Source organism: Thyridium curvatum (assembly GCF_004353045.1).
Source record: "Thyridium curvatum strain D216 chromosome Unknown NODE_54_length_294788_cov_77.042876, whole genome shotgun sequence".
In the NCBI taxonomy this organism is placed as follows: Eukaryota; Fungi; Ascomycota; class Sordariomycetes; order Thyridiales; family Thyridiaceae; genus Thyridium; species Thyridium curvatum.
Window position 1 is genome coordinate 176,136 of NW_022156809.1, and position 24,899 is coordinate 201,034.

At 52.4% G+C, this 24,899-nt stretch overlaps 7 protein-coding genes across 7 annotated transcripts; 4 read left to right on the forward strand and 3 right to left on the reverse strand.

Annotated features, from left to right (window-relative positions):
- Positions 1-523: 523 nt before the first annotated feature.
- On the forward strand, positions 524-1,117 carry E0L32_008324 (uncharacterized protein; the record flags this gene model as incomplete). The annotated part of the gene is made up of 3 exons (XM_031143166.1): positions 524-615; positions 678-843; positions 911-1,117. 3 exons carry the CDS (start codon positions 524-526, stop codon positions 1,115-1,117), a joined length of 465 nt encoding a protein of 154 aa, XP_030992466.1.
- A 1,154-nt stretch (positions 1,118-2,271) lies between these two features.
- E0L32_008325 (uncharacterized protein) lies at positions 2,272-6,090 on the reverse strand (the record flags this gene model as incomplete). Its single annotated transcript, XM_031143167.1, has 5 exons — positions 2,272-3,146; positions 3,237-3,971; positions 4,092-4,234; positions 5,157-5,510; positions 5,825-6,090. 5 exons carry the CDS (start codon positions 6,088-6,090, stop codon positions 2,272-2,274), a joined length of 2,373 nt encoding a protein of 790 aa, XP_030992467.1.
- Positions 6,091-7,463: 1,373 nt separating this feature from the next.
- On the reverse strand, positions 7,464-8,438 carry E0L32_008326 (uncharacterized protein; the record flags this gene model as incomplete). The annotated part of the gene is made up of 2 exons (XM_031143168.1): positions 7,464-8,342; positions 8,403-8,438. The coding sequence occupies 2 exons, from the start codon at positions 8,436-8,438 to the stop codon at positions 7,464-7,466; spliced, it is 915 nt and encodes a 304-aa protein (XP_030992468.1).
- Positions 8,439-9,168: 730 nt separating this feature from the next.
- On the forward strand, positions 9,169-13,226 carry E0L32_008327 (uncharacterized protein; the record flags this gene model as incomplete). Its single annotated transcript, XM_031143169.1, has 8 exons — positions 9,169-9,224; positions 9,309-9,702; positions 9,785-10,096; positions 10,198-10,375; positions 10,444-12,010; positions 12,091-12,603; positions 12,835-12,909; positions 12,986-13,226. 8 exons carry the CDS (start codon positions 9,169-9,171, stop codon positions 13,224-13,226), a joined length of 3,336 nt encoding a protein of 1,111 aa, XP_030992469.1.
- A 3,298-nt stretch (positions 13,227-16,524) lies between these two features.
- Positions 16,525-16,828, forward strand: E0L32_008328 (uncharacterized protein; the record flags this gene model as incomplete). Its single annotated transcript, XM_031143170.1, has 2 exons — positions 16,525-16,541; positions 16,612-16,828. 2 exons carry the CDS (start codon positions 16,525-16,527, stop codon positions 16,826-16,828), a joined length of 234 nt encoding a protein of 77 aa, XP_030992470.1.
- A 1,251-nt stretch (positions 16,829-18,079) lies between these two features.
- E0L32_008329 (uncharacterized protein) lies at positions 18,080-19,536 on the reverse strand (the record flags this gene model as incomplete). Its single annotated transcript, XM_031143171.1, has 3 exons — positions 18,080-18,109; positions 18,165-19,262; positions 19,447-19,536. The coding sequence occupies 3 exons, from the start codon at positions 19,534-19,536 to the stop codon at positions 18,080-18,082; spliced, it is 1,218 nt and encodes a 405-aa protein (XP_030992471.1).
- A 965-nt stretch (positions 19,537-20,501) lies between these two features.
- On the forward strand, positions 20,502-22,491 carry E0L32_008330 (uncharacterized protein; the record flags this gene model as incomplete). The annotated part of the gene is made up of 2 exons (XM_031143172.1): positions 20,502-21,020; positions 21,217-22,491. The coding sequence occupies 2 exons, from the start codon at positions 20,502-20,504 to the stop codon at positions 22,489-22,491; spliced, it is 1,794 nt and encodes a 597-aa protein (XP_030992472.1).
- Between the last annotated feature and the right edge of the window lie 2,408 nt (positions 22,492-24,899).

Sequence of the window (24,899 nt, forward strand, 5' to 3'; positions counted from 1 at the left end):
TAGTGGTTCAATAAAGCCTCACACACTGGCCGCGCGCTGGCCTAAGTTGCAAACCATGCCATTTCCGAAAAAGAAGGCTTCAATCCCGACTAAGAAAGCTTGCCGCTGACTCCAGGACCGATTCCAGATGCACTCAGGATATTATCTGATCCTGCTGTGCTGGAGAAACGACAGTGCTCGTCCCTCTCGCAACCCCCACTGTAGTTCGAGAAAACATGCCTAAAAGGGTAATTTTGATCGAAGTTTACAGGGCCCTGCCGGTCAGCCCCGGCGACACCGTCTGGGCCGTTCTCGGGGAAGGCCCCGCTGTGGAACGCCGAAAAGACGGCAAGGTCCAGTAAGACGTCAATTTCCAGACTGTTCTTGACAAAGCATGGCCCAGACTCCAATTGCACAAGCGAATATATATATTTGTAAAAAGTCTTCTTGTTTTCTCACAGCCTGTATCCTTGGATCTCAATTGATTCAATAAAACCTGACTTTACATTTTTAGATATTTTCTTCTCAATTACATCCACACGCAATGGCCAGTGAAGCAAGAGCGCCGTTCCCTCCCTTTACCCAAGAGACCGCACAGCAGAAGGTGAAGGCTGCACAAGATGCGTGGAATACCAGGTAGCTACCACCCTGCAGATTCCGTTTCTGTGGCTTCACACCTTGCTTACCGCCGCTTGTAGAGATCCGCAGAAAGTGAAGATGGCCTACACTCCAGACTCTATCTGGCGGAACAGGGACCAGTTTCTCCAGGGCCGTGACGAGATCGCAAAGTTCCTAGAGGACAAATGGTCCAAGGAGGACGGCTACCGTCTGCGCAAGGAGCTGTTTGCTTTCCGAGACAACAAGGTAAGAATCAGTGATGATGATGTCACTTTCTTGTCTTCTGCTAAACAATGACTTGTTTATGTAACAGATCGCTGTCCAGTTTTGGTACGAGTACTTTGACGAATCCGGCCAGTGGTGGCGATGCTATGGCCTTGAGGACTGGACATTTGCCGAGAACGGGCTTATGCGGAAGAGGATGATGAGCGGGAACGATGTCAAGATCTCCGAGGAGGAGCGGTGGTACAAAGACGGCGTGGATGTGAACTCGGTCGACATCAGTGAGAAGCATTGGTGAGGCGATCTAAGCGAGCTCTACGCCTCCCGATTACATCACCGGCATTAGAAGATCACACGACTCTGGTAGCAGGCTTGCAGTTGCGCAGTTATCTCATTACTTGAGCATATCATTCCCTATTAGTAACAGGAACATTAGTCAATCTAATGCTAGACTAGAATACCCGCTTCGCAAAGAGGAAGTAACCCTGGTCGAGGTATTGTTTGCTGCAGTCAAGGAGCAATCGATGATCAAGTTAGGAGAGGTGACAGGGAATACATCAATGTGCAGCAAACCCATCGATAGCTTGTGCCACGCCGAGAACAGGGTTGCTTGGACTTGTGATTGTTGCCTTACAGAAGGAGCAATGAGTCGTGATGATCCGACTATCGGTACCAACCGGATCGCCAGGGACTCGGTTGGGATCTGCGTTGAGGGAGATCTTCCTTCCCACAAACAACACGTTGGTCAAACGTGGCGTACCAGCCCTCTCCTTTGCGGGGGGGAGGGCACCTTAGGACTCCCCTTGTGTGTTGGACTGCTGATTGTGTGTATTGTTGTGTTCTCCCCTCTTTCTTAAGAGGAGGCTGGTTATAGGAGATATCTAGAGGAAACTAGTCTAAATTAAGCCTAATATAACTTTATACTTTATATCTTTAGTATAAGGTTTATTTTATAGAAATACTACTTAGTTATATATTTATATAACTTACTTAGATAGGCTAGATATCTATACTAGCTAGAATCTAGTCTAATAACTATAACCAACCTAGTATAGACTAAGATGATACTAAATATCTATAAGCTATTTTCTTTATTTAGTGCCAGTCTGCCTTTAATAGTAAGAGTATGTTAAAGCTCTAATATCTTATACATTCTTCTTCTATAAGTAATCTAAGACTAGACCTGCTTAGTATATTCTGCTTGATCTACAACTTAGCCTTCACTTTACTTAATTGCCTCTCTATAAGTCTTGTTGTATATTTCAGACCCTGTAGGAAGACTTGTTAGAGCAATCCGAGTAGCTTTAGGTGACCTCACTCCAACTAGAGCTCGACAGTAGAGGGAAGCGAGCAAAAACATACCATCAGCCACTTCAGCTATCCTAACCCTCTTTCTTACCCTTCCTTAGCTCTACCGAAACAAAGCATTGAACCAAGTTGTTATAATCTACCTTACCTCCGCGGCAACCACTCTTTCAATGCCTTCCAAGGCATTCGCACATCCTCAATCAGATAATAACCCACTGTACCAATCACCAGGACAAGACTTGTGGCAAACCATGACCATAGCGGCACACTCTGCAGCTCCGGCACATTCATACTAAAGAATGAGGAGACGAGAGACATGGGCACAAACAGGAAGGCCAAGAATGTAATCTTCTCCACCCGCTCAGCCTGTCTGATGGCCTTGACAGACTCCAATATCACAATACTATTCATCAGCACTGCAATCTCATTTTGACAATGCCTTGACAGCCGCTCTGCCTGCTCATGCAGGTGTTCCATGTCCAGCTCCGTCCCCTTACGGGCGCAAGCCGCCGACTCCTCGTTGGACTGGGGCCACTTGCTATGGATCTGCCCGGTATTTCGTATCGCCTGCAGCGTGGCGTGTATGCGCCGTCCGCGGCGCTGGAGAAGAACGTGTAAGTAGCGGAGGTTCTCGAGGCGGTCGTTGTGCGAGATGGGAGTGGTGTGATCGGGTGTTATGGCTGCTTCGAGCTTGAGCTCAACGCGGTCGAGAAAGGCCTTTTCCGCAGAGGCGGCGAGGGTGAAGATCTCAGAGAGTGCGTAGAAAGGGTCTTTGCTCGCTAGCGTGTTGCGGATCGAACAGCCAAAGTCTAGTGGGAGGGCTGATGAGTGGGAGTGGCCGGGGGAGTCATCGGGCAGGTGTTTGGATATGAGGTGGGCTTTGAGTCCCATCATTGGTGTGTAGTCGATTATTGGTAGCAGTGAAGCTTTGAATGGCTGAGAGAGCTGCAGAATGGTGGCTAGTGGCCCCTCGAGGAAGTCGACTCCGGCTTTCGTGCCTTCGTCGGTCCAGACGAGAGCTTAGACCACATGTAAAAATCATTAGCTTTTTTCCAAAGTCTATACAACAGTACAAGTGTTCGCTGGGGTTGCATGGCAAAGTGGCTTACCAGTCCATCCTCTCTTTTTATCCGGAGGTTGTAGACATATCAAGATCTTCTGCTCGACAGCAAAATGGGATTTATCCAGGATGTGAATGGCTCGAATCATGGTGCTGCCGACAGGTACTACGGAACCGATCTCAATAAGATGATGTCTTTCTGCCAGAGCAGCGGCAGATGAAAGCCGGACGCTCTTTAGGCTAGTGAGACTACCATACGGGCCAAGGGAGCTCCAAAGCCCAACACGAGGGACAGAAAGCTCGATGATGTTCCATTCCCGAGAGGGGAGCAGAGGGGCACAGACGCTGTTGGACCGATCTTCCATAGACCGGAAATCGAGGTATCTGGAGAAGAACTCTGGGTCGACATGGTACTTGGAGCCTATGAGGCCTACCCATTCGGGAGACGGGAAACCCCGTAGGAAGAGGACCTGGCCTGGGGATTCATGTTTCAAAGCAAGCTGATGCCGATGGAGATCCTCACAAGTCTGAAGGTGCTTGGGAGGCGATTCTAGTTGCCATGATTTAACGTAAGAGTTGGGTCCAGTAGCGCCAGAGTTGCGAGGCAGCCGCGACTCGGTCCCGTAACCGTTCCTCTGCACGAAGCGAAAAGCTGTGACGAAGTCGTCGTGAGATTTCGATGGTTGAAAAGCACTCTCCTCTGTTTCCATCAATTGGGCAAGAAATCGCGCAAGGTTCTGGTGATGATACCCGAGCCCGTTGGGCAAGATGGAGAATTTGTACACTGCTCTTGCATATTTGTAGACACTCACTTCGGCAAGTCACTGATGGTTAGACTTGAAGATAATCACAAATAAAATGCGGACAACTGATGGAAATATTCATTGTTCCAGAATGTACTTACAATGAATGCTCTTTGTGGAAGAGCGAGAGTTATTTACATCATCCATCCCTTGAATTGTGATTGATGGGATGTTTGCCTGTGGACTACTTGCTGTAGGCTGATCCGGAGGCTGGGGGATGAATTGGGGGGCGGGGACCGTTCCACTGCTCATTGTCACAGTGTGTACAATGGTAGCTCGTGCAGGAGATGATGGGAAGGAGGGTTTGCAGCGTACCCTATGTAGCTCCGGCGGCCTCGAACACAGAAGCCTTTCCTCTCCAGCTGACAGGCATGTGAACAGAAAAGGGGGCGCAATATCAAGCAAGGCAACCATCGCTGATAGGTAGCCAGTAGTTTGCAAAGCTTTATCGAGCACCAACGGGACTGGTGTTGTACGACTTGAAAGCACCTACTTCAGTAGGGGGAGCGGCACGCTGTGGTGGCTGAGATCTGAGCTGGCCCGTCACTCTGCATGATGAAATGTTTTCTGCCTTTGTTCACGATTCATTGGGTGGACGCGGCCCCCTTTCCGGCCGGCCAGTTCAGTGGATGGGTGTTTTGGCAACGCCATTGTTCTGGTACATGATTGATCTGCACCGACTAATGTTTCAGTGTCAGATTAGACTAAATTTCCTTGTCCAGTTCAGAAGACCCTGACATTTCATATTTCGAGACCGAGATAGATGACTAGTATCCTACTTACATCGACAATGAGCATTGGAAGACAGGATAGAAAAATGAAAGCTCTGGTGTCACAGCCTCAGCGGGACACGCAGGCCTAGAAAGCCCTTCTTCCCAGTCGACATGGCTGAATGCATCTGCTCATCATGAGTCTTGCGATAATTGTCAAACTTGGAATTTAGCCAGTTTCCCGCCTTCCACACGTTCCCCTCCCTGTCAGTGAACACCTCCTCCTTACTCGGCCGCAGGAAGAATATGACAGAGTATCGCGTTTCTGCAGTCTAGCGCTCAGGACAAGGAACCACTCTGCGCAAACTAGACTTGAGTTTAAAACCCGACAGAAAGCAGAGGCTATCTCCTATGTTTATGATAGCGCAGCCCGGGCGTGGTGGCATGTACTCCCACCGATCGCGGACGGAGGAGTGGACTTGCAGCCCCCAGTGGGACATGAATAGGACCGAGACACTGCCAGCGTCGGTGTGCGCAAAGTGGCCTGCGCTCGTCTCGGGCTTGAGATCTTTGGTCGGATAGCATTGTAGGACTGCGGTTGATGTGGAGGCCAGATTTGGATCGTGCGGTGCGGCAAGATCAATGCGGTTGTCATCTTGGGCCTTAAGCTCGAGCGCGAGGCACGTGGACAGCCGGTTGAGGACGGTCTTGGCTATCTTGTGGGATTGCTCTATGAAATTCGCGATGAGCGACCAGTTTTGTCTGATGCCCTCGGGGACAATGAGTTGGGTATCGGCTGTTGGGTATCGGCTGTTGGGTTTAAGTGCACGTCTACGGGTATCTGATAGAACAGTTGCTCAGCCATAAGTCTGCATTCTGGACCATGCACATTCTAATGTGTGAAATGGGCCCAGACATGCTTACCTGCAAGCCTTCATTACCATCTTTCTGATTCTTCACATTGCCTTGGTCCAGTCCGCGAGGTTTGTATCTAGAAAATCAAACGCAAAGTGCAATGCTCAGGTTAGCCGTGGGCCAATAAAAGGTATGTGCATATTATGAAAGCCGCTGGCGGGCTAGGCTAGACAGCGAGGCGATCTGGGAGCTATACTATGGCAGCATACCCGCAGATATGGAAGACATCCTGCTCAGAATGCATATCTTTCAACTTCTCCTCCAAGGGTTTTGAAAAGTACTCCTTGGCGACACCGAAGAGTTGTTCAACAACCACTAAGTTATCTTCGCCGGTGAGGTCGAGATAGAAGAAGCCTCTTTCTGTACAAGCCGAGAAGAGGGCAGTGACTTCCGCATGCTCCCCTCGCCGCAGGCTGTCGTAGGATACAACTACAAGATCTGCTGTCGGGATCTGATCATCCTCTTGTGCGTCCATGGTCTGTGGCTAGCGGTTGGAAGGTCGGCTAGATGTCTGCAAATAAATGTACTGGATCAACTTCCAAAAACCCCATTGCCATGTCGACCAGAGACTTGGCTTGACTGCTCGCATTTATATTTCCCCCAAGACGACGAGGCTTCATGAGCTAAGCCCTCATTCAATAATGACGGCGCGCGCTAGGTTAGACTTGGAGGCAGTGAATGGATGGAGTATCGGAATAAGATACGGTGCCTCGGTGCCGAGTGTAACCCTCGTATTTGCAACCTATCTGATCCCTGAATGCCACATAATCAGTCATCTGCAGGCTCTCAAGTGGGCAGTCTCGTGCTCACCGAAGCCGGAGTCGACACGCTGTGCAACCACACTTACTTCTGGCTAAATGCAGGTAGGGGGGCCAAACAACGTCCTGCTTAGGGTGACTTGCGTGAGAGCCTTGTGATAACAAAGATCCTGTGACAAATAATCTAAGCTATAGGTTGGCTTCTCTCCACTCTAGTCCTTATTTAGAGCGGAGGCTTCACCCCCCCATATGGGGGTGGGATCAAGCCAAAGGCTACATGATACGAATGCCAAGGACGCTTAACGCCAGACATCCCACAGGTGCCTACCCGTGCTTACCAGAACCAACTGATCCTCTAAAAGCATCTCCAAGGCTAATTCAATGTGTAGACTAGCTATGACTACAAGTTACTGCCTTGGTCAGATTAGCCCCTTCACGCCCTTGCGGTATTTCCCAAATAATACTCCTGGATTTGACCCCTACACGCGCCCATTAACTTGACAGCGCTACCACCCAGCTGCAGGCTCTTGTGGGATGAAGGCGGAAGGCTGGTTAGTGCAATCAGGTGGTCTGTAAAACAAGATGGTTTGGAGGCAAGTGTTTCGAAGGAAAAGCATAGATCAACAGGTCTATGACGATTAGTTTCTGCGTGCAGATTCGCATCTCAATACAAACAGAATATCCTGCGGGTAGGTTGTGGGATTGCCAGAGAGCCAAATGCATTTCCAGCCTCATGACATCCAACCGGCCTCCCGCCTGCCATCATATTAGCTAGATTTCGTGCATTACACAGAAACATAGAGGGTGGACGATTTCAGCGGTGTCATAACAGTACCTAAAAACAAGATACCTTGGAGCTTGCACAGTCCATGGGGGATCACTAACACGAATGAAGGTATAATGCCATGTCACTAAAGCATCTAAGCGAAGGCCTCATTATTTTGTGTCTGACTGGAATCATGCCTCCTTGTATTAAGCCTGGCGGGCATGTCTACTTCTCGTCATCTGGTAAGCACGAAGTACCAGTCATGATCCCAGACAGTTTCCCATAAGGACCATGGGGCTGGGAGCTAAGAGGCTTCCTCGGCTCTCAGACCTTGAAGTTCTTGACGACACGCTGCACCACCTCGGCAAGATCTTCCACGGGTAGACCTAACGTCTCATTGCACAGTAAGGCATCCTTCTCAAAGTTCGCGCCGCGATCAACATCATCGGCATACATCAGCATGAGAATGAGAAGCTTCAAGCCCTCTGAGTAGTCCGCATTGTCCATCTCCTTGGCCTTCTTGATGGCCTCGGCCGAGGTCATGGTAGCCACATCCCACTTGGCACCGGTAGCCTTCTCGAGAGCCTCGAGGACTTGCCGCTGAGAAACGGTGAACGAAGCAACGAAGATGGGGCGGTTCTTGGTGGAGGCAGCATTAACAAGGACCCTAGCCACAGCGAGCGCGGCAGTGCCAATGGTGGTCGTCGACCAGCGCGTGTCGCCCGAGTCGTAGACTACAGCGCGGTTGTCCTTGAGGTGGTAGTCCAGCCAGCCGTCGTCAAGGCCCCAGTCAAAGAATTGGCCAGCATGGATTGCAGTCCAAGAGAGGCCAGTGTGCTCCTTCTCCCGAAGATAATCGAGCACTTTGGCCTTGTCTCCGTAGAGCGGTACAAGCTCTGCCGCAGCGGAGCAAGTGTTGTTTCCATACTCGGACGGTATGAAGCGTTTGACCCCTGCCTCGATGGCGGCATCGATCATGCGCAGGTGGACAGAGTAGGGGCGGCCTGGTATGGTCGATACAAGGGCGTCCTGGCCCTTGAAGGCTTCGACGAGTTGATCCGAGGGATAGTCATCGTCAATGTGGATGACAGTGACGTCTGAGGGGAACTTGGACTTGGAAGACCTGCGCGATAGAACGGTGAGATTGAAGCATCCCTCCTTCTGAAGAGCCGCAAAGACGTGAGTGCCGAAAAGGCCGCCGGCCTTAGGGACATGGTCAGGAACTGGACCTATCTAGTAGTGCGAGGGGAGAGAGAAACTTACGCCCATGGCCATGACATTCTTGATTGATTGAGCCATGCTGATTGCTCGTCTGATAATGAAGGGGGGATGGAGGCCTACTGGCGGTGGTGGAGGTGGTATCACTCAGGTCGTGTTTGTATTGTTGTTGCTGTTGCGAGGCAGAAGATGGTGGGGGAGGGAGGGTAGTGCTGCCGCCTGTTGCCTGCTCTTCAGGACTCTTTAATCAGCACAAGGTTCGAGTAGATAGTAATAGCTCGGCGACTGCGGCCTACCAAGGAAAGTAGGCTCTGCTGTGGCTGCAGGTATTACGCCCGACCACATTGCTGCAAGACGGCACATGCAGAGTTTCAAAGCCGGACGCGGTGAGAGGATGGTTCAAGTCGTGGCGCGATCCAATTAGAAGCCTTCGGGCACTGTGTATGTTGTGTACCCTTCACAGGTGGGCGAACGCAGGGCAGCCACGAATTGGTGTGCACACCGTTGTGAAATCGGAAAAAGCAAACTGCAAGGTAGGAATGGGACAGACCCACTCCAACGTGGAAGTCATTAGGAGGAGTGTACATCTCATTAGGTCTGGGCCCGTGACTACCACCTGGCCTTGTCCTTGACATGCCACTTGATGAATATCATGAATCACAGCCAACATATCCTTGTTTCCTGCATTCGCCAGTAACTACAACGTGGTGTCAGCATCCCGCTCTGGAAATCAATCACTGCCTTCTGTGCCTGCCAAAACGTCCGTGGCATATGCGCCTAGCCGCGACCACCTTTCAGCGACGTCAAAGCCATGTTGAAGCCCTTCTACCCAGCAGACCCTGCGACGGCCAGTGGTCGCAAAGTCAAGTAGGTGAAGCTGTCACAGACTACTAGACAGTTCAATGCTTTGTTTCTTGCTAATCAACTTTCCCTCTCTGGGGTTGTTTGTAGTATTATCATCATTCCGGGCCTCTCAACCTTACCCCCCACAGCGTGGTCGAATGACTCCGGACAATGGATCAACCAGCTCATAGACAATTCCAACGCTCGAGCTCAGGCATGGCTATACGATTATCAGGGCGGTTCGAGCTCCGATACTATCATCCAGAGGATTGCCGACGAGGGACAGCGTCTTCTCTCCTGCCTTGACAACTTCTGCTCTGAGCGAGTTCCCGATTCACCCGAAGAAATGGAGTCACCCAAAAGTGGCGACTCGCCCAAGGCCAACGAGTCTCAATCACCCACTGAACAGCAGAATGTTCACGTGCCAAAGAAGCCACGGCATGCAAAGCGCAAGCCTCTGTTCTTCATATGTCACAGCCTCGGGGGTATTGTCCTCAAACAAGTACGCAGAGTACCTATCTTCCAGCAGCATTTGGGATCAACTTGGCCCAAACAACAAGCTGATATTTGTCCTTTGGTGGTAGGCACTGTCGATCACTAAGACTCATGTCTTTAGGCACCTCGAGGTGGTTGAAGTCATCTCCGGCATCGTCCTGCTAGGGACGCCGCATGTCCCTCTGACTGTCAAGGCGTCACCCAATATCTTAGAGCTCATCATGCGCTTGCAGCCAACTAGCTCACTGAGGAAAACTGCATTCACGACCCACGACAACTCATTCCTTGCAAAGTGCTGCTCTGATTTCCACCTCCTCCGCATCGAAGTGCCGATCGTGATTGGCTATGAGACTGCCGAATCGCGCGTCCACGTAGGCATGTTCAAAACAAGCCAGGTGATCGTATGGCAACCATTTCGTTGACAGCGCTATTTGAGACAATCATGCATAGCTCGGGGAGTAGTTGGCCAGTTATGACTTACTAATTCATTACCTGCCTGCAGATTGTACCGAAAGAATTGGCTCTAACCGATTCCAAGCACCAGAATGCTTTCGCAATGGATCAGAACCACGAGAACACATGCAAGATCGAGATCAGCAGCCCTCTTTTCCACGCGATAGAGGAGTCTCTGAAGCGAGCTCTAGATATTGCTCCAGAGCTGATCTATAAAAGATTCTATGGTATGCGCATAACCCTTGGTCAATGTGAAGAACCCATGCTAATAACCTATGGCTGCGTGATCATTCAGCTAGCACTCGTGATGTTAATGACATGGGCATGATTCGCAGCTTGACTACCAACAACGAAAAAGGTCAAGCATTGATGATCCCCGTCCTAAAGCAAGAAGAGCCTACCCTCTGTCTCTCTCAGTCACCTATGAGCTCGCGCGACGCGACGTACGGAGGATCTACGAATGCGCCACGCCCCGTGGGTAGCGACAAGGTGGTCACCAATTTCGAGATTGTCAATAAGAACCCTTGTCTACCCTGCTTCTCAATGAAGGTGCACAAGCGACAGAAGGGCTTCTTCGGAAGGGAAAGCACCCTCGATCTCATCGACGCGGTCCTGCTGCCTGAGAATCGCCACGAGGATGGCAGTCTAGAGGAACAAGCTTCAACGATTCATTCCTATGCCCTGTGCGGGATGGGCGGGATGGGCAAGACTCAGATCGCCGTCGAGTATGCGTATTCCCGCAGAAACAAGTTCAATGCAATCTTCTTTGTCACGGCTGATACTAAGAATATACTTTCTGAAGAATTCGCGTGCATCGCTGTAGAATTGGGGCTTGAAGAAGAGAGTGAGACTAAGGATCTCACCGTATCGTGTGAGATTGTGAAAGGGTGGCTTTCCAATCCAGTCAAGGCATACGATGCAAAGGACCCTAACTCGCCGGATAATGAGGCATCGTGGCTGCTGATTTTCGACAACGCCGATGACTCAGAGGTTCTTGATGATTTTTGGCCGAACACAGGCTTGGGTTCCGTTCTCGTCATGAGCAGAGACTCTGAGGCCAAGGAGCACAGCTACTTGGCAAATGATGGCATTGACTTGCAGCCGTTTTCTTCTGAAGACGCGATCATGTTTCTACAGACCGTGACAAGGAGGAACAAGCAGCCTGGCCAAGAGCGATACGCGGCTGAGATGGTCGAAAGGCTTGGTGGGATGCCATACCTCATCACCCAAATGGCGGGTGTTATGTCCCGGCTGCGACTGTCATATTCGGATTTCCTCAAACTATATAACGCCAGTGGTATCGATGACACCATTTCTGTGGGTGGCGGCGGATCGAAGGTCTCAACAGAAGCGAAAATCCATTCCATATCGTCAAAGGTCGGCCTGGACGGTCTTCAACCTTCCAGCTTGGCACTACTCTGCCTCATCTCCGTCTTAGACCCCGATCGAATTCCTGAAAATATCCTGGCCAGTGCATGCACGACCTCAGCCGATGGGATAGAGGACTTTCCCAAAAACCTTGGACAGTACTATGAGGTGCGCGCAGAACTCCTGCAAACCTCGTTGATCAACCAAAACCCGGAGACAGGAGATATATGGGTCCATCGTATCCTTCAAGATGTAGTTCGTGAGAAGATCGGCCAGGAGCTGTTGGCGAAGTTCTTCCACTTCGCTGTGCGTGCGATGTCACTCATCTGGCCCTTCACTTCGCTTGAGAATCGGTTCAGCACCAAGCGCTACCCCGCCTGTGCCGCTTTGTTTCCAAGTGTTGTTCGACTACGGAATGTACATGAAACCATGCTTCCACAGGGAAATTCTCGTCACCAACTCTCTTCCGCTAAGCTATTTGGTGATACTGGCTGGTAAGTCCTGAAGAACACCTAAAGACCCCACCCGCAGCGGTTGTGCATAACGCAAGGCCAACGTTAACTTGTGAACATAGGTACCGTTTCGAACGAGGCTTCCAAGAGGAATCGAAGGAGTGGTTCGAAATCGTTATGAGGATCTGCGACGGCTTTGAGGACAAGACCAGCACTGAGGCGATATACATGATCCGCGACACTCACCACAATCTTGGTACCGCGGCCGGTGAGACTAACGATACAAAGAGCTTCCTCAAGCATGCCGGAATATGGCTCGAGATGCTGCAAGAGCGTGGATCCGACGCGGACGGGAATCCCATCATCGACTACGAGCTTGCCATGGGCTTCAACGAGACCGGTGTCGCGCACGCCATGGACAGACAGTATGAGGTAGCCATCACGTTCTTCGAGAGGGCCATTCGAACTTACAAGGCGCTGCCGCACTACCAAGACACTATGCTCGGCTGGTCTGCATCAAACATTGGCCTCATGTACTGGGTTCTTGGCCGTCTTCATGAGGCCGAGCAAGCGTTACTCGAGATAATCGAGATATTCAGGAAGGCAAACGGATACGATGACACTCTTTCTTTCAAGTCAGTGACTGCACCATTCTCTTATGCCAGGAAGGATCTGAATTCCTCACACTCCTTGTTTCCCTGTGGGTGGGCTGTTTGATTGACAAGGTCGCTGATACTCTATTGTCTAAGGACCGGCAAATTCCTATACGCACTTGGAAACGTATACGTCAGCCAGTGAAGGTTTGACAAGGGATTCGAACTGCATTCACGATGCCTCAAGCAATATCGTGCGACACTCGGTGACAGGCATCACCGTATCGGTGATATCTGCCATCGACTTACAGATGACAATCTTCGCTTGAGAAACTTGGCAGAGGCCCAGTAAGTTGTTGTTCGCGGTATTCCAGTGATAAAGGCTGTGCACAAATAAAGCTCACAGACACTCAAGAACTTCCAGAGTCCTCATCAACCAGGCAATCAAGGTGTTCAGCGAGCGGCCTCAGTACGTGCAGGAACTTGCACGCTCAACGTACAAGGCTTCGCAGGTGTCAGCAGCCATAGGGAATCAAAAGAAAGCAGACTCGGAACTGCGAGACGCGTTCCAGTTATACCAGCAGCTGGTTCCAGGAGACAGGAGAGGAATTGACGAGATTAAGGAGGCGGATTATGACTCTCTGGTGGTGTTTTACTCTCGCTGAGGCAGATTTTCCAGACAGTGGTGTTTTCCGCCCAATCAAACCAATTCTGAGGCTTCCATCGGCTGTTACGACCGTTTCAGAGAACATTGCTCGTCGAACAACAACATAGCGCTATCCCCTTAATGGCGACAGCTACAACTAGATAGTTAAAAACAAGAGTATCCCCTTGGTAGTGGCCGGAACGAATCTGCAGTTTTGTATCAACAATGACATGTCCGGCACAGGGTTTATTGCAAGGGCCTGCCTACTTGAAAAAAGGCAATAGCATTCATTCCAGTCACCAAGGGGATAGCTACAGCCATTAAGAAGAGTACACCCGAAATGACTTCTCTTATCCCTGTGCTGGAAATGTCGGTAAGTGATCCTAGGGTGGCCTTCCATTATAAAAACCATGGAGTACAGAGCCAATGCATGGGGGATACCTGCAAGGGTGCCAATGATTGATTGGAATCTTCTCTGGCCGTTTGATTACATTTATAAAAATGTCACCTGTGAACATAGGGTATTTCCATGTCAAGCCTCATTTATAGCAACATCCCGACCTATAAGGTACATCTTCTAAACTAGCTGGTCCTCTACAAACCTTCTTGTCCTCTTTAAAAGTACGTGCGTAATTGTGAGATCGAGACCACATCCAGCTTGATATGTTCATGCTTGATCGTAGTAGGAGGTAGGGGCACTATCCTATTAACATACTCTAGCTAAATTAAAACACTTTCTTTTTCGATCGCAATGGTCTTAGAGTCGTCAGAAGCCCCAGAGTAACCCATGGAGAATATCACTTGCCTTCTTGACCTCAGCCTGGAGCCCTTCAGAGCGGCTCTGGGGCTCCCGCTAATTCAATAACCAAAGTTATCGACAAGGTCAACCTGTTAAAGATTGGCTGTATGACTAGTCAAGCCCCCATTGGACTTTGAAAGCGCAGCCAGAACAGAGTCTCAAAACCTCGACTCATTTCGGCTAGGCCTGCTGATGATGCGGACCCGTTGTCACTATTTCCAGGGGTTCTATCTCTCGTGAGTAGGGAAATCTTATACAAAGTGGTAATCTTCCACAGGGCTAGTGACGGCCAAATCCTTATTAACTCGTATGTGTACAAGCTGTATAGTCCTGTGGTAAGTGGGCCTCTCTGGTCTGTCTATTTGCTGGCCGGTCAAGTTTAAGGATCTTATTGTCCTATGGCTGGCGGCAGTGAAGTATTGGCAGGTTTCAGACGAAATGGTCCAACAACTACGATAGCCTGCCTGGCCCTTGGAGGGTTCTCTTTAGCATCCAGTCTCTTTTGTGACGACTGCTCGCCTGCAAAAATTTCCAACCCTTTTCTCTTCTTCCTCCTCTTAAACTCTCCCATCTGCGCTGTGCACACTCCCTGTTTAAGTTGATAGTCATCAGGACGGTGGTGCGTCAGATATGATTCGTATGGTAATGGATTATTTGGTCGAGGTAGTGGGTTATATCATTTGCAGCAATGGAGTAGTGTTTCGGAAGGAGAGGCAATGGGAAATGGAGAGGGAAGGATAAACCAGAGCAATTTAATGTTGACACGCCCAAGCACTATCTGGCATTAAGGCAGGTCCAGATGTTCCAAAGCCATGACATGAACTGGCATCTCTGGACTCGGACTAGTTGTTTCTCACATGGAAATTTTATTCGCAAAGAAGGCAACGACGATAATATCTAGGGCTTGTAGTCTCACTGTTTGAACGCATATCGGGTTACACATATATCGCTAAGTATTCTAAAGGCTTCAAGCAGAGATCAACCAAGAAGCAACGGCAGTGACACAAACAGAGACCAACAGAAATGTTAGGTGGCTCGAGTTCGGGCACAGTCGGACACAGCAGCCAGTCGCAACCGGAGCAATCCAGACGAAGCGAGGTGATGCTTCTTGGCGATGCTGTCAAATTGAAAATGAGACAAGGATCACCTCATGGACTCGGGTGAGGCCGAACCGCCACATGCATCTCGTGATGCATGTGCAGAGAAGTTGCATGCACTGCTTCGTTCAAAAGCAAACTGCCGACCAATCGTATGCGCATCTGATGCACCGCCACAGGCCACGACTTGGCGCCACACGTCACCTCAGCCCCATCGGCGATTCGTCGTATAGAAAGTCAGCCACACCGATGACATAGTTTGCGCTAGCGCCGACATTGAAATAAACAGTGACGTAACAGAATCGTTGCAATCTAGCAGGTGCTGCGAGCTTCAGCGACAGCACTACCCGAGCTAGGTAGCTTGGAGCTCTAGCGGAAAGAGTAATCCGCCCCCAGCTGAATAGCATGATCAGATTCATCAATTGCGTGGTCGGAAAGGCATCGCTGGAGGATAGGAGAGGATGGTGGTGGGAGGCGAGGAGAAGGGGAAAGCTACCTACGTAGGGAGGGTGGCAGAGAAACATGCCAGGTTCGAGGGAGATGAGCGATGCCGCGACGGACTCCGGCACTGAGTTCTGTGTGCCAAGCTTTTCAGGGCTGGCATGATCATCCAAGATAGGTGAACGGTTGGCTGGGATCTCGCGCGGTTGCGCGGCCACCCCCCCGCTGGCACTCATTAATCGCCGTATAAGCAGGGGTAGTCAGCGCCCGTAACCGAGGCCTGCCATGCCGCCTCTCCTTTGCTTTGGTGCACTAAGCACGTTTGTCACGGAGGCCTGCTACGACGGAGGGAGCCGTTTTCCTATCTGTACGAGGTAGTCACTGTCACTCGCCGGGAAGCGCCAGCAGGAGTAAATAGAGATCTGTTCGGAGTGGGTCGGATTCAATGACTGACCAGCGATGGGTCCCGGGCAGGGCAGAGCGAAGCTTGCTCGGCATGAGTATGCATAATCGACGTCGATGGAAATCTCAAAAAACTGGGCAGTGACAGGGAAGTCCGAGGGCGCTTCGCTGGCCGAAGCAGAGCTGGGCTGGGGACGGCCCCTCCAAAAAAAATCATCACCTGGGACATGTATGACGCAGTGGTTGGCTCGCCCGGACAGGCCAGACCGGTTCGCTTTCCTGGCTAACCTGCCACGCCCTGCTCCCTGTGACAACCTCTGAGCCCACTTTCTTATGCAATAGCCTCCGAGCCAGCAAAACCAAGCGCCTGAAGATCGTACGGACGTCCCTATTTAAACATTCACTTCCTTTCCGCTCCCCCCACACTCATCATTGACACTTCTGGCTCCTACACAACAAATCTTGAACCTCTCAAACCTCTCTGTCCTCCAGCGACACCCACGAGCACTCGTTCCCGTTCGAACTCGCTACCTGACCATAATCGTAATCCCCGAGAGCACTCTCGCACATCAATCAACATGCCTTTCACCGCCAGGTAAGCTTCCGGTGCTGCCCTGCTGCGCCATTGTTTGTCAGCCGCGGCTTTACTGACTCTGTCTCTTCAGCGACATCTGCAAGATCATCCTTGCCATCATCCTCCCCCCTCTGGGTGTCTTCCTGGAGCGTGGCTGCGGTGCCGACCTGCTCATCAACATCCTGCTGACCATCCTCGGTACGTTTTCCCTTGCATTTTCCCTGAGCATTGGCTTGTTTGCTGACGCATTGGCTCTAGGTTACCTGCCCGGTATCATCCACGCCCTGTACATCATCCTGAAGTATTAAAGCTCCAGCGCCAATGCGCCCGACTCCGCAGCAGCAGTAACGTCGCGACCGATTCGGACGACGATGACAATGCCTGCATGACAGCCCTCGCCGAGGATTCATCGCTCGTATGATGATTGTTTTATTTTCCTTGGGCTCCGATGAGCTCGCTGTCCTGCCATGTGTTGTCCTCTTCGGCCGGGTCGGCATCTCCGGGGCTCTCGATCCCCCCGCCCTCCCCAAGATCAGGTGCCAAGCCTGGAATGGGCGCTGGGTTGCCCGGCAAATGACGTGCCCCCCTGGACACACTGCGCCGCACCTGGAAAAGCTACCCCAAGCTCGCCATCGCGGTTTCGCCTGTGGCTTTGCTTGACAGGGGTGGTGCAGATGTGCTCTCCTGCTTGCGGATCTGGCCATGACGCTGTGCTTTTGTTTACTTTGGCCTTCTCTCTTTTTTTTCTTTCTTGGGACTGCGACGCGCGCATCGGGCTTCACCTCTTTCTTCAACACGTTGCGCGCATTGGGATTTGATTGGGAGCGACGGGACAATTGAGGATTACCATATTCCCCCACAGAGCGATGGATTTCATGCGCGGCCCGTGAGCGCGAAGGAAGAAATCGATCTACCCTACCTGTTTTTCATTTGTTCGATTCCAGTCTTTTGGAGTTTCTGGTTGTCTGCGGCTGCTGCTTCCAGATTCCAATTGAGGGGTTTTATTCACCGACTGGCAGGCTCAGATAAGACGCGATACCTTAGCTTTACCTACCTACCTAATCAACCATTTGATACCCCTTTTACCCACCAGGCGTTATGCTTAATTGCGAACGCTATGTTTCTCGTAGAAGTTGCTCGTACGGAGAGCCCGAAGGTCAGTCGGGCAAGGGTTCTTGATTGAATGAATAATGATGCTAGCCTTCCGTCACATCCGGCTCGGCTCCGCATTTGACTACCGCATTTGTCCCGATGCAGCCGATCCTGGATTTCGGTGCGGCTCTGCCAATCTATCCACCTGCAGCCGTGGATGACGTAGCACTTGTACAAGTGAGCCAAAGCTGGCTTGGCGATATCTCTATCATAGGGTGCAGACATGTTCGTCCGTCTATGCTCTACCCACCATCATGATGGCTCATGGCATTTCCGTATTGGCCCCATCACTGTCTGTGCCATGGAAGATCTCTCTATGAACGCCGTGCCCTTCCAAGATCCGAGTCTGTCATGCCCGCTTAAAATGATAAGACTGTCCTCTTCCTGTATCAGATCTGTGACCATCCTCATCCTCTGCCGATCTTGAAAGACAACACCTGGAAATAGAGTTAGCGATGTCGGTGGTCTACAAGCATTGGACCCTGGACTTACATCGTTCTTGCCAACAGCGACGAGGTCATCTTCCGCCACACGGATGCCCCCGGCGCCTTCTATGTAAGCCACTGGCGCATCGCCCATGCATTTCCTGGCCACGTCCGCGACCGTGCTGCCCTTCTTGACGAGGACACAGTCCCTAAAGACAAACTTGGAGTCCGCCTGGCCCGAGCCAAACGTAGTCGTGTTCCGCACCGGGAACACCGGTACCAAGCCCAGTAGCTCAGCGGCCTTGGTGAGCACTTGTACCACGCCCGTCGAGCCGAACCGGTAGAGCACCATGTCCTTCAGGTTCTCTATCCTGGTCTTGTTCTTCTCGTCCAGCTCCTTGAGCCCTCCGCCGTCCGGGTCGCCGTCGGCGATCAGGTCTTCCCTCGTGTCGACGAACTCGCTGCCCTCCGTGTACTTGACGTAGCCCTGCTTGGCCATCTTGCGCAGGAAGATCTCGGAGATGGCCGAGCACAGCACGATGGTGTTGGGGTCCTGCATCTTTGCGATCTTGGCGATGTTCTTGTCGGCGTCCGGGTGGTCGATCTTGTTGAGCGCGATGATGGTCGGGAACTTCTCGTCGGTGAAGGCGTTGACCACGCGCTCGATCGTCTCCTCGCTCCAGTCCTCGAGCGGCTCCTTGAGGCCCATGCGGTCGAGCGTGCGCGCCACGACCCGGGCGTTGCTGCCGTAGCCCGAGAACTGGCCCTGCAGCGTCTCGACGGCCGTCGCCTTGACGGCCATGTGCCGCCGCCGGATGCTGCCCCATTTCTCCATGAGGTTGCCCTTGATCCACTGCACGATCTCGGACCGCAGCCAGGCGATGTCGACCGAGGGGTCGTAGCCGCGCGTCACCTTGCCCTCGGCGTCGGTCGTGCCGCTGACGTCGACGACGTGGATCAGCGCGTCGGCGTGCCGCAGGTCGTCGAGGAACTTGTTGCCCAGCCCCTTGCCCTGGTGCGCGCCGGGCACCAGCCCGGCCACGTCGAGGAGCTCGATGGGCACGGACCGGCGGCCGTCGACGCAGGAGCCGTAGTTGGGCTTGCACCGGTCCGAGACGCCGAAGCGCGCGCACGCGCAGTCTATCTGGAGGTACCCGATCGCTCGCTGGGGGTCAATCGTCGTGAAGCTGTTTGGGGCGGAAACCGCAATGTGTTAGAAGAACGTTTGACAAAAGCAAAAGGGGTGAAGTGGCTGGTGTGTCCTACGGGAAGTTGCCTGTATACAGCTACGATCAGCGGCCTGCTCTTCTCCCTTGCCGCAGGAGAACTGAGGTGTGGTACCAACCGACTTTGGAAGAGGCGTCCGTCAGAGAGTTGAGCGTGCTCGACTTGCCCGCACTCGGCTTGCCTACGAGGCCGATGAGCGGATCGCGGCCCATGGTGCCAGACTATGAGTATGGAGGAGCTGCGGATACGTAGAGGGGGTTTAGAAGCTAGTCCTCAAGTGTAGCTCGTCGCCAGTCGGAGATTGTAGTCCGAGGATGTATGCTGGCTCGGTGTATAATTTGGTTTATACAAGTACCATCACGAGAGAAGCGCAATCGCAATTCTGCCATGCAAGGATGGTTGGAGGGGCATAATTTTCTTGGGCGGTCGGAGGTTGAAGAAAAAGTGGATTCACGGCGGCCAAGCCCGTTTTCCGTTGTCAAGACCAACATTTGAAGACAACATCAATTGGAGCCCTTCAACCATGGCCATGGATAATTCACGTCAGAAAGAAGTTCAACAAGTTTACTTCATAGAGAAGTTCAACATGTTCGTCAAAGAGAAGTCCAGTACGCTCACTTTACAAGTTGAATATCAGACTACATGCGGGAGGAGTTGACGAAATCCTGGTGCTTTCTATGAAGCACAACCTTTGTCAGGATACCTAGTTAGTTACTGTCAATAGATGCTCTTCAAATTGGATAGCAGGTCACACTTTTTACAGAAATCTGATGCTTGCTCTTGTCAGAAGCAAGCGTGGATCCTGTATCAATGCGTGCTGGAGCCATCTTCCAACCTGATATGGCAATTCCGGGCATTTTCCGTGTTAGACAATTGGCAGGAGGATGAAGGAGAATGAGAATGAGTGATGACTCTCCTAACAGCGCTTGATGCCGCTAATGAGTCGCTGTGGATTGGCCCGAGCCAGCAAGAACGTGGGGGATTGGACGGTTTTGGAGGGCCCGTCGTGACGAAGCCCAGGCGGGTAAAGTGGCCACGGCTAGGAGAGTCAGCGGCACTGTGCCCCCCGGAAAATGTTGACCGATTTCCAGGATGCCTCATACACGAATCCCCCCCAGTTCCCGCAAAACTGTCCATATATGCCTCTCGTTTGAGAACCCGAAGGGGTTGATAAATCATGTCGCGGCCCCAGCTTTCTATCGATTCCTTGCCAGCATGGGCACATCTCAACGAAGTCTCGTTTTTCGACGTTCATGTTGCCAGCACCGACGGCAGTGGCTTGGGCCTGGTTGCCCTGCGCGAGCTGGCCACGACTGAACAGACATTTGACATACCGGCACTACTGAGGATCCCGCACTATGTCGTCCTAAATGCCGCGGCTGTAGAGGAGTACGCCAAACAGGACAGGGACTTTAGACTCCTCATCGACGCCGCTGGTCATCAAGTAAATATCAACCCTCTCAGTTTCATCAAAGCTGATCTGATCATCTCGGCTGACCTGCTATATAAGTCATCGAGGGGTGATATCCTCATCTTCCTCCTAGTCCACCTGATACTGGGTACACAGCCCGACGCTACAGCAGCCGGACTGCCTGGGCCATGGACTGAGTATATCAAGTTCCTGCCTGACCAGGTTCCTCTACCAACCGTATGGACCGAGGACGAGCGCCTTCTCCTCCAGGGCACATCGCTCGAGGTGGGTCGTTCCCTACACCACATACCTACCCCGTCTCGTGAGGCGACCCTCTGGATGTAACAGGGCGTATACGCGTATACAAGAGAGGTCACTGCTGTGTAACTCTCGCGGCCCTTCTGCACGCTTGTGCATCGTTGTATTATGGGGCCTCGTTGCGTTTTCTGGACCCAAGGGCTTGGACTGATCCCTCCTTAAGCACGCTGTTCAAGCCAAGCTTTTGATATTGGAGCAGGAGTTTGACAGGTTGAGGGAGACGTCATCAGACATACCGTGCTGGCAGGCAAGGCTGTGGGATACCCGAGCTGCTCAGCTGAAAGACTGGCGGCTCGTTGACGCTTGGTACCGGTCACGATGTTTGGAACTACCGCTGTCTGGCGAAGCCATGGTCCCCTGCCTCGACATGGCGAACCATTCCTCGACGCCGAACGCATACTACGAAGAGAAGTCTCAAGGAGAAGTGACACTGCTCCTCCGACCTAGCCAGAGCGTCCGCTCCGGCGACGAGATCACGATCAGCTACGGCGAGCAAAAGTCGGCGGCAGAGATGCTTTTTAGCTACGGGTTCATCGACCGGGACTCGGTGTCCCGTAGCCTTGTCCTTCCCCTCGACCCGTTCGACGACGATCCCCTAGCGAAGGCCAAGACCCACCTGTTCGGGGAGAAGCCAACGGTGCGCGTCGCCATCGTCGGCGGGGATCTCCGCTGGGAGAGCCCTTTCGCTTATCTCATGTGCGTCAACGAGGAGGATGGCTTGGCGTTCCGGGTGCTGCAGGACACGGACGGGAACAGACAGCTCAAGCTGTTCTGGCAGCACGAGGACGTGACTAATTCGGCGCGGTCATTCGATAAGCTCACCAAGGCTCACCGTCTCTCCGCGCTGTTCGAGCTACGGGTCGTCACCGTTGTGGAGGAGCTGCTGGGGTCACAGCTGGCGCGTCTACAAGTGCAAGGGGCGGCTCCCTTGTCTTCCGTTGACCCAGATGCGAGTCAAGGGGCGACGGGATCCATACGAGAGGAGTGCCACAGGCAGGCGGCGCTACTGCGCGAGCTTGAGGCTGGGATCCTGTCCCGGGCGCTCGAGGAGCTGGAGGAGCAGGTGAGTGACAATGCTTGTCTTCCTGTCGCATCCGCATTGATTGGACCAACACCCCAAGGGGCAAATGGGTCTTTGTTTTTTCTCTCTCCCCCCCACATCATCTTCCCCGGTTTGCCCCGTAGGCTCATATCTACGAACATGGAGTGTGCGTGTGTGGACGTGTGTGGATGTGGTGGACTTGCGAGACGCAGGAGGAAGCAGCAAGTGCAGATGACGTTTGCTGACTCGACATCGCTGACCTATGATTTGCGGCTATCGCAGAAGTCTCAGCTCCTTGCCGACGACAACGTGGTGGCATATCTCGGATCGATGGAAGCTACCGAAAGCGGACTAGCCCCCGAGGGGGCGTCCAATGAGGATGATGACTTTAGCTGATTTCTCCGCACCAACATCCGAGTATCAGCCTTTGGCGTTGAATTCGGGCTGACATCGCCTCAACAAGACGAGACAACGAGAAAAAAAAGAAGGGGCACAGAGATTTCAAGGGTGTGGAAGGATGAGGGGCATGGGTGGGAGTCGAGGACAAAGCAATGACAAAGATGAGGGAATTGGGGTGTTTTGCCCTCACAGGATCCTGCTCGCATTGTGCAGCGCCGCAAGCCTGCTCACACACACACTCGCGACACCCAGGCGTGGGCTGATGATGCCCTTCACTCACCCTAGGCTGGAACTAGACGAAACGGCGGAAAGAGAAACCAAAAGGGGCTGGATTTCGAGACGAAACAACGCCCACAAGCCCAGCCAGGCTAGCCCACCTGTTCACGCGCCGTCGCGAAGGTTATCACCTGCAACTATAGGTTCCAAGCACTTTAGCTCGCTTCTCCAGACTCATCGACCGTCTCAACCTAATCAGAAGCCTGGCGATCTTCTTCTCTGGACCTCCAGCTTCGGGCACGCAAACGCAAAAAATGGACATACCAATGCAGTCATGCTCGTTACCCACATAATCTGCGCAAGGCTTGAGCTGGCGGCGATCCACCATGGTGGGAGGAACGGGGAAGGGAGATTCGCATCTAGGTGTTCATGAGGAGGACACGAACCAGATTGCATGTCCACGTGCCTGGCGCCTCCGGAGGCTTCGGGGTGGGCTCTCGACTACCTGGTTGCAACCTTGCTGCAGTACAGCTGTCTGGGTCTTTCCGAGCCAAGGGGATGGGATCGAGGAGGTCTTGACAAAAAGAGACTTCAGTCCTTATATGAGATGACTCTTAAGGGTACGCCCGTACAATTTGAAGGCTGTCTATCTGTAAATTTGCAGATTCAGGGTGGTGCATTGCTACTTTGCAACCCACGAGGCGCCCAATGCGACGAAGCTGGTCCAATTTGCCGGAGTAAAGTACCGCTCGAGTACTTTTGGCCAGACGCCCCCGTTCCGCTATGCAGAGTGCGGGGAACGGATCTGGACTCTGACTCTGTGAGTGGGCGCTTGGGCTTGTGAATGCCCAGGCGCACTGCCTCTACGTACGTAGGTACCTCTCACTTTTAGCGTCAGGATTTCTCTGTTCCTCTGGTCCAGCGACTGGGTCCTGGGAGAGATTGGGATTCCGATTCTTCTTCGTTCCCCGCGGGGAGTTTGTCGATGGCGCCTGCATCACGGCGTTGAGGATGCACGTCTTACCCCAACCCCGCGTCAAGAGCAATCTGGGGCTCTTTTTTCTTCTTCCTCGTCGTCCTCAGATTTGCGTTTCGCGACGTGGACTTGGTCGCTTTGCTGGAGGGGTCGAAACTGAGTCGATTAGTAGGCCAAAGTGGTGGGGATTCCCATAGCATCCGGCTATTTCGACGGGAGCGGTAGCTGGGCGATCTACCCAACTACCTTGCCGTCCGGCAGTATTCCCAGAAAATAAATGTCTTGTCTGACGAAAGCGCACAGCACGCCTTGTACCAAAAAAGGCAACCATCCACCCTCGTGTCGAGGGCAGGTCCCCCAATGGACGGCGAAGTCGACAGGAATCACCAAGTTCTCGCCTCTCTTATGCCTTGCTGCTATGGCAATCCTCCACTTGGCCAACGTGACGGGCTGCATTTCCTTCTTCCAGCCCCGTTTCGGAATACGGAGTGCATCATAGCAGATCACAACGCTGATCTGGAGGAAGCCGGTAAGGCAGGATGACATCGCGTAGCAGTGCCGTCGAAACCCAGTCAGTCGCTAGAGACCTAAGAGAAAAAACTATTTCTCCTTCTTGACTTGAAGAAGATACAAGACCTACCTATGCAAGTGCAATCGCGATGAGGGTGATTCGAGACACCAACACACATATCTGCCTGGTAGGTCGCACACCCGCGGCGCGCGATGAGGGCCCTGCATGAGCAGCTCCTCACTGTGAACGTCGAGGGAACATGGAGAGACTTCCGCTGACATGGGGTCACCCGCTTGTATCTTACGGACTAGGATGGGCCCTCGCCCCTAAAGGAGTCTAGCTTCGATTTCTCCTCAGGCCCGGTGTGCACTTAGAGAAAAGAAGGTGAAGCATGAAGCAGCCGCACAGGGAAACAAGAGAATGCACGAGAGACCAGGATCGTCCTCTCGCTCTTCCAACATCTCCCGATATGCCCCGCCATATTGGGGTAGATCCATTGCCCATGGGGGAGTTGCTTCGGTGATGCTGATTGCTGGTGATGCAGAGTTGCAATGCCCCTCCGACGAATGACAGTCGGCGTCGCACTTCTAGAATGGTCTGGAGGAGGCGACGGTTGCGATCCCAAGATGGCCACATCTTGGATATGACGGATTCTGTCGCATCTCATGACGGTTCAACCAAGATTGACGCAGACCGGTGCCA